Raw genomic sequence first — 16,184 nt, forward strand, 5'->3', positions numbered from 1 at the left:
CCCTGGGAAGCTGCAGGGCGCTCAGGCCTTGCCGGCCAGCCTTAAGGAAGAAGCTCCCCGATGGGCCCAGGACTTCCGCTGGAAAAGCCCTTGCCTGGCTCCTCTCCTTCCTCCCCAGGGAGCCCCACCGCGCGCCCCTCGGCGGCCCGCTAGCCCGCCAGCCCGGGCTCCCATCCGGACAGCGCGGCTTCTGGCACCTACTCCGCGGCCGCCCAGGGGCGGGCTTGGGAGACGCGGCGGCCGCTCTGGGACGCGCGGGCCCGGGACTCGCCCGCCGCGCACCTCTGGGAGCCGCGAATCCGTACCGCCCTGGTGGCCGCGGGCTGCCGGACGCAGTCCTACTCGGGCCGGGAGCACCCTTCAGGTAGGTGCCGGCGCGCTCCATCCCGGACCCGCACGCCGCTGGGGCTGAGCGCCCGAGGGGGTCGCGCGCGGGGTGGGGTGTCGGTGGCTCAGTAGAGCTGCTGGCAGCTGCGAGGACCTTGCGCCACCTGGAGTCGGGGGAAGGTGGGAGACAAGAACCCCAACTTAGCCAGAAAGTGAGGTTGGGAGCGGGGACAACCAGGATGATGGCAAGGACTTCCAGCTCCTGGTAGGGGGAGGGAGACTGAGCACCACCGGGCTGGAGAGGTGAGACCCACGTCCCCTAAGAAGGGGACCATTCTCTGGAGATGGGGCTCGACTCAATACCTTCTTTTCCTATGGAGTTTAGAGAACCCCAAAACCAGTCTACCCTTATCAACCCCAGGGATGGAATTGAATGGGAGTGTGAGAACGGGGAGATCTATTGTCTCTTTGGGGGTGCAAAGTGCACGCTGGGCTCCTCCACCTTCCTCCATCACAGCCAATGGAGGCCTTCCTGTCCCGCCCCTCCCCCTTCAGCAGAATGCCTCCTCTCCAGCAATGGGTATAGATTGGCCTTCGTGGCCTGCCTCCTACCCACAGCAAACAGTCCCAGGACCTCCCAACCCGCCTCCCTCTGGCCCCCAGACCCATTCCAGCCTGACTTGGAAGTGCTGATGGTTGGGCCATCACGGGCAGGGAGTAGGGTTTGGGGGAGCTCCTTCTCAGTCCTATGGGGAGTTGGGCTGGGAGAGCAGGCCATGGATGAGGCTGAGCCGTGCCAGGATCCTGGGCCCTGGTGTTCGAAGAGGGGGCCGCAGGGTATGGGGTGTCTCCTGTACAGGTCAGGTTTCCTAGGTCTTGCCTGGAAGCACAGGCTAGAAAAGGTGGCACTGAGGCTAATACTCCCTTCCTAACACTGCCCCCTTCACCACCACCTAGAGGCAGCTGCTCTGTGTTGCTCTGTGGACCCTGCAAGGAGAAATGCAGTTAGATGTTAGATAACAAGAAGGACTTCCTGAGAGTGGCTTGAGGGTCTTTGGGAAGCGGGTCTCACTGCCCACGAGAGCCAACCCCTATCTTTGTGTGTCAGGAGGGCCTCTGGAACATTCAGGCAATAGAGGGTAAGGACAGAGCAGACTGGGGGAGGGGAATTAGTGGGGGTTAGTGACCTCATCCCTGGACCATTATTCTCCCTCACCTCCCATGCCCTCACTCTCTCCCTTCCTTGGAGCTGGCGTGTTGACTTTCAGCACCTCTTAGCCAGCTCACTCCTGAAATTCCCAGCACCCAGCAGTCCCAGGGGAAGGTGACCACTTTGAACAGGAAAACAGACATGGCTGCCTGTGTTTGCCCAGTGGAACTGTCACCTGACCCCTGACACCTGAACCAGGTGTTACCTGGCTCCCCCCAGGACCTCCTGCTCCAGCAAAGCAGGGGTGTGTGGGCTTGAGCCTGGCATGACTTGCCCAGGTCAAGCCATCCTAACCTCTAGGTGGGGATCTCTGGGTAACCCCAGCTCTCTGGGCCCACAGGATGGCTGGGATGGTGCCACTATATGATGGCCACACACTAACATGGATTGTTCCCCATTCCTCACTCTAGGAAGGTGTTGGCCTTGGGAGAGGGGTGGTGGAGAGAAGAGAGACCCAAGTGCTCGGCGGTGGCCCCTCAGTGGCATTGAGGGAACAGCCGGACCAGGAGGGCTCAGACTTGACTAGGACAAGAATAGATAAGGCCTCTCTTTTCCAGACCCTTCTCTCTGCAGCTGGGTCAGTGGGGATGGGAGATCCCACACTCCTGCTCATGGCAGTGAGTGACTGGGATGGGGGCCACCAGTGTCGGCACCCCCTGCCCCTGAATCATAGGATGGAAGAGAACTGGCCCTATTCACCTGAGACCCTCTTTTTGACTCTGAGCCTCAGTTTCCTCATTTGTAAAGCCTCACAGAATTTTTATGAGGGTAAATGGAGGTGATGTTTCTGTAGTGCCCAGAAGGCGGTGGGCACTCACCAACTGAGCAGTTCTTTCTCCGTACCCACACTGCAGGCCTCCCCCCACCGCCTTAGAGGCAGCTGCTCTGTGTTGCCACTGCCCCATGGCCTGCAAAGGACCTAAGAGATTATTAGCTCAGCCCAACCCCCTCTCCTTAAAGACAGAAACCAAAGCCTAGAGGGGCAGGGACAGGCCCAAGGTTGGCCAGCCAGCCAGGCTCCCTTCTCAAAGGCAGGTCCTGGGACCTGGCTGGGGGAGGCGGGAGGGTAAGTGTTGGCAGACGTGGGGGAAAATACCAGAATGTAATTGGGCTCATTAAAGGTTTGGTAAGGGAGTCCTTCATGCCTGGCCAAAGGCTGGGGACAGGCTGAGAATCTTCCTCTCCTGTTAACCCTTTGGCAAAGCAGCTCTTTCCTGAGGACCTCCTTCCCAGGCTACAGCTGAAACAACTCTGGCTCCGCATTTCATGACTCCAAAATTCTTTCTAACCAACCCTCTTCTAGCAGGCAGAGGATTCTACTCACTGCAGTGCCAGAGGGCCCCACTGAAACCCAGCCCTGAAGTCCGTTGTCACTCAGCAAGAAATGGTGGAGATGGGGCCCTGGGGCCCTGCCTGAGTGCTCCCTCCACCCCCTAATCTCTGCAGCTTCGTATGGATGGACAGACAGGCAGACAGCAACCCTGGCCTCCATCAGCTCTCCAGCTCTGGTGTGCGACAGCCTTCAGTGGTGGCTCCCCCACCCCAGCCCAACTCCCCACCCTCCCTGCTGCGGCTTTGACCCATCTCTCAGAGTGAGAACACAGAGATTTACATACACAGCCTCTTATGAAAATCACAGACAGGCACACACCCAGACACACACATGCTTTTTTGCTCTGCCTTCACCTGGTCTTTTCTCAAGTTAAGTTCAGTTCTGTTCTTCACACCCCTTCCTCCCAGCCTCTCTGGCCCTGGTTCCGACTCCTCCTGACCAGAGTGTGGCACCTTGCTGCCTGGCACCCTGGCCTGATGGGGGCTGGGCAACTGCACGCCTCCCCAGGAGCCCTTCTCCGACTTGGTAACCCCTCTCCCCGCCCAGCAGCTCAAATCAGGGCTCGGCAAGGTTTAAGAAGTGGGAGGGCCGTGGTGAAGGACTTGGGCTCCAGAGACGACAAGTATAGGTCTGGCCATGAACCCTCTGAGCCTGTTCTTTAATCTGTGACGTGGGGTAATAGGTTAATAATAGTGCCCACCTCATGGGGTTGTTGTGAAGTTTCAGAGAGATCCCATTTGTAAAGCACCTGGCACACAGTAAGCTCTCAATGAAGTGGTGGTTGTTATAAAGAAGAGGTAGCCTGGCAGCTGGGTGGTTGAGAGGACAGGGAAGTTTCCAGAAGCAGCTCTTGCACTGTCTTTTCATGTATTTTGAAGAAAGCTCCCTCCTCTGCTCTGAGACTCGATTTCCTTTTCTGTTAAAGAGAGCATGTGGGCCAGGTCCTGTCCAAGTGTATAGGTCCAGCAGGTGTAAGTCGTGCTGGTTCTGAATAGGGGCCAGTGCAGGGAGTGCTGACCTGCTGGTGTCGTGACAGGGTTAGATAGATGTGTGTGTGCCCTAAATATTACCCGCCCCTCCAAATTTTCTGGGTGGGAGCCCTAGCTTAGCTGGAGTGGTGTAACTCCTGCGGGGACAGCTGGGAAGGCTGGATCCGGCCGGGCAGGCTGGGGCAGGCCCAGAAGCCTGGCTGTGGGGGGACACATTTAGCCCCAGAATCCAGGAGGGCCCTGTGAGCCCAGAGGCTGTATATCATAGAGGTTTAATCAGCCCCGTGGCAGATATTTGTCTGTTCTCTTGGACAATGTCCTCGGTGTGCCTGTCATAAATTGCACCAAGATCTCAAATCCCCGTCCCCTTTCTGGCAGGGCCAGGCAGCTCCCTTGACATGGCCAGAAAGGTCTCATTCCTCAGACACCTCTGACCCCTGGCCAGTTGGGCCCCCCCTCTGATATTTGCACTTTCTTCCTGCCCTTTCCTCCAGCTGGCAGGGTGAGGGAAGACTTGTAGAGGCAGGAGAATAGCTATGGTGACCTCCATCTCCAGGTGAGAGGGTGCAGAATGTTGGGGGGTGCTGAGTGCCACCTTGAAGGGGGGTGATTCTCACAAGGTGATGGGAGGGACTTTTCAGTGTGGCAGAGTTGTGCCCTGGACTCCAGACAAATTGCCCAGAAGCTTGGAATGGCTCGGAGGGGCAGGTTAGTTGCCCCAGGAGTGGGGTACCCCTGCCTGGAAGGGTACCGATTTCCACCTGTCCTCTTCCTGCCAGATGCTCGCTGTGCCATCTGGAGGCTATCTCTGGTACTGCATCCCAACCACACCACCCGGCAGCCCTCAAATCACCTTTGACCACACAGAAGTCGGACCCATGGTGTGTTAAGTTTTCTAGGGCTGCTATAACAAAGTACTACGAACCAGGTGATATAAACAACAGAAATTTGTTGTCTCATAGTTCTGGAGGCTACAAGTCCAAGATCAAGGTGTCATCGGGTTTAGTTCCTTCTGAGGGCGATGAAGAAGTCTGTTCCACGCCTCCACTAACTTTTGGTGGTATGCTGGCAATCCTTGGTACATCTTGGCCTGTAGAAGCATCACTCTGATCTCTGCTTTCATCTTTACATGGCGTTCTCCCCGTGTAAATTATTGTGTCCAAATTCCCCCTTTTATAAGAACACTGGTCATATAGGATTCGGAGGCCAGCCTGCCCCAGTACGCCGTCATCTTTTTTTCTTTTTTCAGTGAGAGGAGGGGAGGCAGAGACAGAGTCCTGCATGCACCCCAACTGGGATCCACCTGGCAAGCCCACTAGGGGGCAAAGCTCTGCCCAGCTGGGTCATTGCTCCGTTGCTCAGCAACCAAGCTCTTAGCACCTGAGGCAGAAGCCATGGAGCTGTCCTCAATGCCTGGGGCCAACTTGCTGTAATCCAGCCATGGCTGCAGGAGGAGGAGAGAGAGAGAGGTAAAGAAAGAGGGAGAGGATTGAAGAAGCAGATGGGCACTTCTCCTGTGTGCCCAGACTGGGAATCAAATCCGGGACATCCACACACCAGGCCAACGCTCTACCACTAAGCCAACCGGCCAGCGAGTATGGCCTCGTCTTAACCAAATTAATAATATCTGCAATGACCCTATTTCCAAACAAGGTTGTATTTCATATTCTGACGTGCTGGGGTTTGGGATTTCAACATACAAATTTGAGGCAGCGGTCACAACTCAACCCATAACACTTGGCGAGTCTCAAATGTTCAATGACAGTCTCATTCCATAATGTGGGCACAGTGACACATTGCAACACAGCTCCACTATGACATATACACAGATTGAGCAACACAGATTTACCTCAACAAACAATGGGTTAAGAGAGACATTCACAGTGACCCAGGTATGCCACGACAGACACACAAGGTGGCAGACCAGGTGACTCCACTGACAAGCTACAAAATACAGCCACACTGAGGATTAATAACAGCTGACTTTTATAGGACACTGAGAAATGTTTTATAGATCCTCTAATCCTCACATTGTGCTGTGACTTAGGAACTGTTAGCCATCACTCCCATTTTACAGGTATACAGATGAGGGAACTGAGGCTCAGGTCAAACCACCAGTAAGTAGTAGCAGAGCTGAGGTTTAATCCAGGTGCAAGTCACTAGAGATCCCACACTCCTAATGCCTTTCTGTTCCATTCACACACAGGCCCCACACATGTAATGACAGATTTGTTATATGGAAGCACCACCCGCAAAAACTAAGCAGCTTTCTGAGAGCAGGAGCTGGTCCAGGGACTCCAGGGTTTTGGCTGTGAACTTGAGAAATTGTTACCTTTGTTTAGATATGGGTGCCACCATTGAGTGTGTGGCCTTATGAGAATATTAGAGCATTGCTTGACTTCCCTTGATCTAATTTACAACAGAGCATGAGCCCAAAGAAAAGGAAATCCTCTTTAGGGAGATGGATTAGTGTGCTAGGACGTCCATAACAAAGTACTAGGCTGGGTGGCTTAAACACCAGAAATTTATTTTCTCACAATTCTGGAGGCTAGAAATCTGAGATCTGGATGGCAGCCGGGTTGGTTTCCTCTGAGACCTCTCTCCTTGGCTTGTAGATGGCTACCTTCTCCCTGAGTCTTCAGTCTTCCCTCTGTAACTGTCTGTGTCTAAATTTTTTCTTCTTATTAGGACACCAGTCATATTGAATTAGGGCCCACTTGCCTGACCTGTGGTGGCACCATGGATAAAACAGCGACCTGCCCTGGCCAGTTGGCTCAGTGGTAGAGCATCGGCCTGGCGTGCAAAAGTCCCGGGTTTGATTCCCGGCCAGGGCACACAGGAGAAGCACCCATCTGCTTCTCCACCCCTACCCCTCTCCTTCCTCTCTGTTTCTTCCCCTCCTGTGGCCAAGGCTCCATTGGAGCAAAGTTGGCTTGGGTGCTGAGGATGGCTCTGTAGCCTCTGCCTCAGGCACTAGAATGGCTCTGGTTGCAACAGAGCAACATTCAGATGAGCAGAGCATTGCCCCCTGGTGGGCATGCCAGGAGGATCCCGGTTGGGTGCATACAGGAGTCTGTCTGACTGCCTCCTGGTTTCCAACTTCAGAAAAATACAAAAATACAAACAAACAAACAAATAAAAAACAACAGCGACCTGGAATGCTGAGGTTGCTGGTTCAAAATCCCAGGCTTGCCTGGTCAAAGCACATATGGGAGTTGATGCTTCCTGCTCCTACTCCCTTCTCTCTCTCTTCTCTTTCAAAATGAATAAATAAAAAAAATTTAAAAATAAAGAAACAACTACTACAAGTTGATGCTTCCCGCTCCTCCCCACTTTATCTCTCTCTCTCCTCTCTCTAAAATCAATAAATAAAACCTTTTAAAAATATTAAAAAAATAATTAGGGCCCACCCTAACAATCTCATCTTTACTTAATTACCTCTTTAAAGACCCTCTCTCTAAACACAATGACATTCTGATGTACTGGGAGTTAGCACTCCAACATATAAATTGTTGGTGGACACACTTCAGCCCATAAGAGAGGCTCAGTCCTGCTTCAACCCTTGAGGACCCCCCAATCTGAGAGAGAGACACAGTCCCTGACCTTAGGAACTCTCTGTCCTGGCAATGGGTGACATAGGCCCTGCCCTCAGGAAGTCCCCCGTCTAAAGCAGAGGCAGGAAGCATGCACACGGATTCAGGCAAGAAGTGAAAATTGACACAGTTTAGTTGAAAAAGGTCACTGGGCAGCCCCAGAGTAGAGCTCATTAGAGGTAGAAGAGTCAGGAGGGAACATTTCGGAGAAATGAATTGGAAAGACTGTCTATGAAAGATCAGGGTCCTGGAGGGGTGGTGTGCCAGCTCTGAGGGACCCGGGGTGTGTGTGTGTGTGTGTGTGTGTGTGTGTGTGTGTGTTTCAGCAGACCCAGGCTGTAGGGCCCAGGTCTCTACTAAAAAACGCCAACTGTTGGCCCTGGCCGGTTGGCTCAGCGGTAGAGCGTCAGCCTAGCGTGCGGAGGACCCGGGTTCGATTCCCGGCCAGGGCACACAGGAGAAGTGCCCATTTGCTTCTCCACCCCTCCGCCGTGCTTTCCTCTCTGTCTCTCTCTTCCCCTCCCGCAGCCAAGGCTCCATTGGAGCAAAGATGGCCCGGGCGCTGGGGATGGCTCTGTGGCTGCTGCCTCAGGCGCTAGAGTGGCTCTGGTTGCAACATGGCGACGCCCAGGATGGGCAGAGCATCGCCCCCTGGTGGGCAGAGCGTCGCCCCATGGTGGGCGTGCCAGGTGGATCCCGGTCGGGCACATGCGGGAGTCTGTCTGACTATCTCTCCCTGTTTCCAGCTTCAGAAAAATGGAAAATAAATAAATAAATAAATAAATAAAAAACGCCAACTGTTGCCACAGGTTGGATGGCCAAGACAGCAGGGAGCATCTGGAGCCACGTGAGGCTGGGGTGGGGATGACTTCACACACTGTCACTGTTTGTGAATGTCACCCGGCTGGGGCCCTGGACACAAGGAGGTTGGGTTTCTGTAGTCACCACCCTGGCCAGCGGCTGCTGCATCCCCAGCAAGCGCCACATGCCTGCCTGTCACAGGATTGTCAGCGCCTGCCACAGAGCTGAGAACAGGGTGCTGGCTTCCCAAAATATGACTCCACCAACCTCTCCGCTGTCTGTCCCTAAGTGCTCACCTGCTCTCCAAGACCCGAGCCGCCCTCTCTGAGCTTTGCTCTGTGGCCGCGTCCTGAGGGGTAGGCTGCCCTGTGTGTAGACATTTCTGACACTTCCAGATAGTCCTACCTTTTAATGAATGCTGCTTTGTTTGAAATAGACCCCATTATTCTCCCTTTGCTATCCTAGGTTGGGTCTTTCCAAAACCTGGGGACTTTCAGCTGGGATAAAAGGCCCAGGTATCTCTGGATATTGAACCCGTCTTGCCCCTTCTACATATTCGCAACACTCAGCCTTTGTTCCTTTGTCTCCCTCTCTATCTGCTCAGGTATGAAGCGGCCACTGAGCCCGTCTCCCCCTGCTGAGAAGGAGCCTCCCACATCTGGAGCTGCTGAGCGCCCCCTTCAGCCCCCAGAACCGCCCAAGCCCAAGCGTGAGAGAAAACGGCCATCATACACGCTCTGCGACGTCTGCAACATCCAGCTGAACTCGGCGGCCCAGGCCCAGGTGCACTGCGAGGGGCGGGCTCACCAGAGGCGGCTGCGGCAGCTCAGCCTAGGGAAGGCCCCCGCAGGGCCAGGTCAGTGCGGAGGGGCACTGTGCCCACAAATGTGGCCCTGGGCCTCTCGGAGGGGCTCTGGGTGTGTGGCTTCTTTCGGTTGGGGTCTTTGGGTCTGGGGTGTCCTCAATGGCCTTCAGAGTTTGAAGTCCCCCAGATGCTGTCAAGTTTTGTTTTGTATCTGGACAGCCCTCTTGGGGATCTCTCAGGATCTGAGGGTCTTTAGGTCTGACGCTTCCTCTTGAGGTCTTTCTGGGTCTGGGGTGTCTCCTTATAAGGTCTTTTGGAATCAGAACCTCAGTCTGGAACACACTCCCCCCCCCCCGCACTCCCACAGCAAGGATAGTCTTTTATTTTATTTATTATTATTATTATTATTTTTATTATTATTATTTTGCGTGTGTGTGTGTATTTTTCTGAAGCTAGAACCCGGAAGAGACAGTCAGATAGACTCCCGCATGCGCCCGACTGGGATCCACCCGGCACGCCCACCAGGGGGCGACACTCTGCCCACCAGGGGGCGATGCTCTGCCCCTCCGGGGCGTCGCTCTGCCGCGACCAGAGTCACTCTAGCACCTGGGGCAGAGGCCAAGGAGCCATCCCCAGCGCCCGGGCCATCTTTGCTCCAATGGAGCCTCGGCTGCAGGAGGGGAAGAGAGAGACAGAGAGGAAGGAGAGGGGGAGGGATGGAGAAGCAAATGGGCACTTCTCCTGTGTGCCCTGGCTGGGAATCGAACCCGGGACTTCTACACGCCAGGCTGACGCTCTACCACTGAGCCAACCGGCCAGAGCCAAGGATAGTCTTTTAGACAAAGTTCTCACCTGCAGAGTATCCTGGTCTCTGAAGGTCAGGGTCAGCAAGGTGTGTGACGCTGCAGCTGAGGAATGGACTAGGGAAGCCCCTCTTCCTTTGGCCACTGAACTCCTGGCCAGGATTTCTGCTTTTCCCTAGCTGGGGTGACTTTGCAGAGGTTTGGCCTCAAGCAGGAAGGGGCAGCTGGCTGCAAGGCAGATTTCTGGGGGAAATGGGTGAATGCGTTTGTGAGGGTGATTCCAGCTGACAGGCACATAGGGGCCACAGGGGAAATGAGAGGCGGGCTGCTGGCTGGCAGGGGAAATGGGTTCAGAACCAGGCCCAGTGTGGGGAGGTGGGAAGGGCAGTAACGTTAGCCTGGTTCATGGGGATGGCCGCTGGAAACCTACCTTGCAACCCAGGTTTGTAGCTTTGCCAAAGGGCTAAACTTTGACCTCTGAACAGGACTGCCTGTTCTTTTGGTGAATATTTGGGCTCCCTCTGTGTTCCCTGTATGACTGCCTGGGGCTTGGAAACCATAAGTTCCAGTCTCCCTCCTCCAACCTCCCTCCCTCCCCGGCCAAGACTGAATGTCTTTTGGACTGAGACGGACAAGAGCAGATAAATGTTGTGGTTGCTTCATGGGATATATCCCCAGGAGTATGAAGGAGAGAAAGGTCAGTTATACATTATGGCACCAGAAAGGCCTCCTGGATGAAGTGGGGCATGCTGAACTTTGGAACAGAAATAAGGGACATTGTAAGCAGAGGTCACTGCATGAGCAAAGCAGGGAATGCTCCAATGGCTGGTACCAGCTCCTCTGAGTGGGGGACACCTGATTATATGGATGTTTCTGGGATGTGTGTACCTGTGTATGTGTGTCTGAGTTCAAAAGACACTCATTCCCTTGGCCGGGTAGCTCAGTTGATTAGAGCATTGTCCCGATATGCTAAGGTTGCAGGTTTGATCCCCAGTCAGAGCACATTCAAGAATCAACCAATGGGCCCTGACTGGTTGGCTCAGTGGTAGAGCATCGGCCTGGTGTGCAGGAGTCCTGGGTTCGATTCCCAGCCAGGGCACACAAGAAAAGTGCCCATCTGCTTCTCTACTCTTCCCCCTCTCCTTCCTCTCTGTCTCTCTCTTCCCTTCCCACAGCCAAGGCTCCATCAGAGCAAAGTTGGCCCGGGTGCTGAGGATGGCTCTATGGCCTCTGCCTCAGGCGATAGAATGGCCCTGGTTGCAACAGAGCAACGCCCCTGATGGGCAGAGCATTGCCCACTGGTGGGCATGCTGGGTGGATCCCAGTCGGGCGCATGCGGGAGTCTGTCTGACTGCCTCCCTGTTTCCAACTTCAGAAAAATACAAAAAAAAAAAAAGAATCAGGCCCTGGCCAGTTGGCTCAGCGGTAGAGCGTCGGCCTAGCATGCGGAGGACCCGGGTTCGATTCCCGGCTAGGGCACACGGGAGAAGCGCCCATTTGCTTTTCCACCCCTCCGCCGCGCCTTCCTCTCTGTCTCTCTCTTCCCCTCCCACAGCCAAGGCTCCATTGGAGCAAAGATGGCCCGGGCGCTGGGGATGGCTCCTTGGCCTCTGCCTCAGGCGCTAGAGTGGCTCTGGTCGCAACATGGCGACGCCCAGGATGGGCAGAGCATCGCCCCTGGTGGGCGTGCCGGGTGGATCCCGGTCGGGTGCATGCGGGAGTCTGTCTGACTATCTCTCCCTGTTTCCAGCTTCAGAAAAATGCAAAAAAAAAAAAAAAGAATCAACCAATGAATGCATAAGTAAGTAGAACAACAAATTAGTCTCTCTCTCTCTCTCTCTAAAAAAAAATCAATAAAATGTTTTAATGGGAAAAAAAAAAGACACTCATTAATTCATCAAATACAGACAATCCTCTAGGTACAAGCCACTATTTGGAGGATTTGTATTTTACCCCCAGCTTTATTGAGATACTATTGACATATAACATATGTAAGTTTAAGGTATAGAATGTAATGACTAGGTACACATATATATTATGAAATAATTACCACAATAAGGTTAGTTAGCTCCTCCATCATCCCCTCAGATCATTACAATTTTTTAAAAATTGATTTTATAGAGAGCGGGAGAGAGAGAGAGAAATAGGAACATTGGTCTGCTCTTGTATGTGCCCTGGCTGGGGATCGAACCAACAACCTCTTTGCTTTTTGGAGTGAAGCTCTAACCAACTGAGTTATCAGGCCAGGGCGATAATTATGATTTTCCACGTATGTGGTGATAACAGTTAAGATCTATGCTCTTAGTGACTTACAATTATATTATACAGTATTGTTAATGTAGTCACATGCCGGGCATTAAATCACAGACCTTATTTATATTATATTTGGAAGTTTGTACCCTCTGACCAACATCTCCCCACACTCCCAACTCCCTAGCTTCTGGTAACCACGTTTCTACTCTACTTCTATGAGTTCGGCTTTTTTACATACTGCACATAAGTGAGAACTTACAGTATTTGGCTGGGGGTCTATATTTTTAAAAGGCAACATACCTGCCAGTTAGGAAAGCTCTGTCTAAACAACCACACGTGCGGGTAAGTTTGTTCAAGATAACAACTGGCTTCCTAGGGGCAGGTAATGGGTGCTAAGAAGTCAGAGGAGGCAGAGGTGAATTAACAGGAGGCAAGGAAAGCTTCAGAAGGCTTTTTATTTTATTTTATTTTTTTCCAAGTGAGAGGAGGGGAGATAGACTCCTGCATGCACCCCGACCAGGATCCACCTGGCAACCCCCGCCCGGGGGCCGATGTTTTGCCCATCTGGGGCCATGCTAGCAATCAAGCTATTTTTGGTGCAGGAGGTGGAGGTTCCCAGGAGCCATCCTCAGCACCTGGGCCAATGTGCTCCAACCAATCAAGCCATGGCTGCAGAACGGGAAGAGAGATAAGACAGAGGGGGAGGGGTGGAGAAGCAGATGGTCGCTTCTCCTGTGTGCCCTGGCCAGGAATCAAACCTGGGACATCTGACGCTGGGTCAATGCTCTACCACTGAGCAAACTGGCCAGGGCCTCAGAAGGCACTGAGGTTGGATCTTGGAGATGGAAAGGGAACGCCAGGCAGGGAGAGAGCTGGAGCAAATGCACCAAGACTTGAGGCCTCTGGCCTTCCAGGAGCAGCAGGCAGTGCTGGGCACGTGGCGGGCCTGGCGAGAGGTGAGCAGGAGCCGCCTGTGAGGGCCTCCCAGGCAGGCTGAGCATTCGGCCTTGGAATGGAAGGTGATGGGTGTCACTGAAGGGTTTGGAGCAGAGGTTATTCATGTTTTCAAAGGTCTCTGGTGAGGGGAAAGGGTAAGACTTGGGAGTATATGAGAGAGAAGGGGGGGGGATAGAGAAAACAGATTCTGGGGCCTTTTCTGTGGTAGAACCATTAGGACTTGGTGACTGATGGGATATGGGGGCCCCAGGTGAAGGAGGTGCTAAGATGGCTCTAGCTTAGGTGATATTGTGATAGATAGCCCCATTATTAGAATGGGGAGGTGCCAAGACAGATACAGGTCTGGAGGGCTGTGTTGGGTGAGGAGGGCCAGTCCTATATCTCAAGAACACTGTCTGCCCCTGCTCCCTTCTAACACAGCCTTCTAGGCCCTGCTTCTGGGCAGTGGTCACTATGCTACAAGCCCTCCCTTTGCCCTTCCCCACCCACCAAGCCAGTGTGGAGAGAGCAGGTGGGGTGTGAGTAGAAAAGACCCCAGTGCAGTGCCAGCTACCCATGGCCAGAGTCAGGCTGCCCAGAGGGAGGGGCCCCCCTTCACTTGGCTTTCCCCTTTCCACAGTCTTTATCCCCTGAGTACTGGGTAGGAGTGGGGAGACACCAGGAGACACTGGTATTCTTTCCAAGTAGTTAAATGCGACCTGGTAAGTCACCATCCTCCCCCACCCCCCAGCCATCAGTCCATCCATCACCTAGCCCTCCAGCCCCGTGCGGTCCTGGGCTGAGCCAGGCATGGTGCCCAAGCCCTGCAACCCCATGCGGTCCTGGGCTGAGCCAGCCCGCATTCTGCACTGAGCAGGGCTCGGTGCCTGCCCTCTGAGCACTCACAGTCTACAGGGGAAGTCAGCTATGGGGCCAGACCTTCACAGCTGCCGGGCTAAGAGGAGCGAGTGGCATTGTGGGAGCACAAGCAGATGACAGTTGTGCATAGGGCAGGGATGAAGGGTCCTCAGGTTTCTGGGAACCCTGGAATTCTGGGGCTCCATTGGCTTAGTGATCTCTGAGCCTGCTCTGGGACATGACCCTGCAACGTCCACTCCCCTCCTGTGGATTCCTCCTGTCCCGCTGACTCTCTGAGAGCTGGGGGTGGGAGACAGCCCTCAGCGAGAGGATGCTAGCAAGTGCCCCTGAGGTTGGGGGCGAGGGGGTGTGCACAGGGGCCTCAGGACTGGGCTGGAGCGGAGCAGAGGGCCTCAGAGTGTGTCTGACCGGGGTGGCCTCAGAAATGGAGAGAGCCACACCTAAAGTCAGGGAGACTTGAGGGGCCCTTAGCACACTGCTTTGTTCCCACACAGTCTTCACTATCTGGGAGGGCGATAAAGGTGTGGGGGTGGGACATCCTCGTCATGCCCCTAAGAGGCTTCCTCACTGGGAGGCCGCCTGGAGCTGTCACTTTGATTAGGGGTCTGTGGGGCTGGCGGCTTGCACAGTGACAGGCCGTCACAGGCAGTGAGGCGGGGACCCTCTTCTGCTCACGTCCCTTAGGCTGTCTGCAGGAGGGTGATATTGGGGGTGGGGGGCTCTTCCCTCGCTGAGCCTCCTCACCAATGCCTGGGTCAGAGGCCTCCTCACTCAGCCACACCCAGCTCCCAGAGGGAGCCTTGGACACCCACGGGGGCACAGGATGGGGAGACCCCGGGTACTCCACGCTTCCCCATCCCCTCCTCCAGGTACTTCTCCACCTTTCCCAGCCCACCCTCCACCGTCTGTCTCCCACACAGCAGCCTCTTTATTCTTTGGGAATGTGTCTGCAGCCATCTTTCACCACTGCAAGTGTGGGCACCAGAAACCCCGCCCCAGTCAGGCTGAACTCAGTAACTCTACTGACGAACACACACACACACACACCCCTAAACAATTTTAGGTGGTTCCTGAATAGCTTCAGGGAAAAGGTTTGCTGGCTCAACCCCTCTGCTCCAACCTCTAGTGTGGATATTGGGCCAGCATAGGGCAGGGTGGACAGCAGCTGCGACCTCCCTCCTGCACAAAGTTGAGCATCTGCTTTGGAGATAAACTGTTTACAAAGCACTTCCACACACAGCAGGGCATGCCCTCCTCACCCAGCCACCCCGGGCACAGACGATGACATTCAGTCCTCACATTAGAAATTGGGACTCTGGAGCTCAGAGGGTTTAAGCAACGTGCCAAGGGTCACCCAGCTGGGTTCAGATCCCAGGGTTTCTGAGTCTAAATCCAGTCTCACATGCTTTCTGCCCTGGCTGCAGGGGCTGAGCCTCAGTGTTGCAGGAAAGGGTTAGGAGGGATGGCTCAGGGTAGGAGGGATGACTCAGGGTAGGAGGGATGGCTCAGGGTAGGAGGGATGGCTCAGGGTAGGCGGGATGACTCAGGATAGGAGGGATGGCTCAGGGTAGGCAGACCAGCTCCCAGGAGTTGATTCCTCAAGTTCTAAGGCCCTGTGGCCTCTCTTCTTGCTGTGTCTTCACCTTGGTGTCTTCACCTGAAGAATGGGGAGACGACAGCCATTACCCACTCTGCCTAGGCTGGCTAAGGAAAGAGACAAGACCCTCCCAAAGCCAATTGGTCCCTACACACACACACACACACACACACACACACAGCCAATTGGTCCCTACACACACACACACACACACACACACAGCCAATTGGTCCCTACACACACACACACACACACACACACAGCCAATTGGTCCCTACACACACACACACACACACACACACACAGCCAATTGGTCCCTACACACACACACACACACACACACACACACACACACACACACACAGCCAATTGGTCCCTACACACACACACACACACACACACACACACAGCCAATTGGTCCCTACACACACACACACACACACACACACACACACACACGGTCTCTTGGCAGAACTGACCCAGCCATCCAATTCAGAGCCCACCTCTCTCCTCCAGCATCCACTGCAACATGACCCTGGAGGGGAGAGAAGGAGGTTTTGAAAACGATTTAAGCTCTAGCTTACTGAAATGGCCAGAGGAGCTTTGGGTGGGATTGCAGGGTAGACACTAAATGGGACAGGAAAGCAGAGATGGAGTC

At 54.3% G+C, this 16,184-nt stretch overlaps 1 protein-coding gene across 9 annotated transcripts in view; it reads left to right on the forward strand.

Moving 5' to 3' along the window:
* Nucleotides 1-16,184, forward strand: part of ZNF385C (zinc finger protein 385C) — a 57,874-nt gene that overhangs the window by 16,960 nt on the left and 24,730 nt on the right. For 8 of the 9 annotated variants that reach the window (XM_066263622.1, XM_066263614.1, XM_066263618.1 and 5 more), the window contains exon 2: nucleotides 8,858-9,109. In XM_066263622.1, the coding sequence (XP_066119719.1) occupies nucleotides 8,860-9,109 (250 nt within the window). In that variant the 5' untranslated portion in view covers nucleotides 8,858-8,859. Of the gene's footprint in view, nucleotides 1-244; nucleotides 365-8,857; nucleotides 9,110-16,184 lie in introns of those variants that run through there. The other variant, XM_066263621.1, reaches the window with a different exon arrangement.

The sequence above is a fragment of the Saccopteryx bilineata genome, chromosome 2 (genome assembly GCF_036850765.1).
Source record: "Saccopteryx bilineata isolate mSacBil1 chromosome 2, mSacBil1_pri_phased_curated, whole genome shotgun sequence".
NCBI classification, from domain to species: Eukaryota; Metazoa; Chordata; class Mammalia; order Chiroptera; family Emballonuridae; genus Saccopteryx; species Saccopteryx bilineata.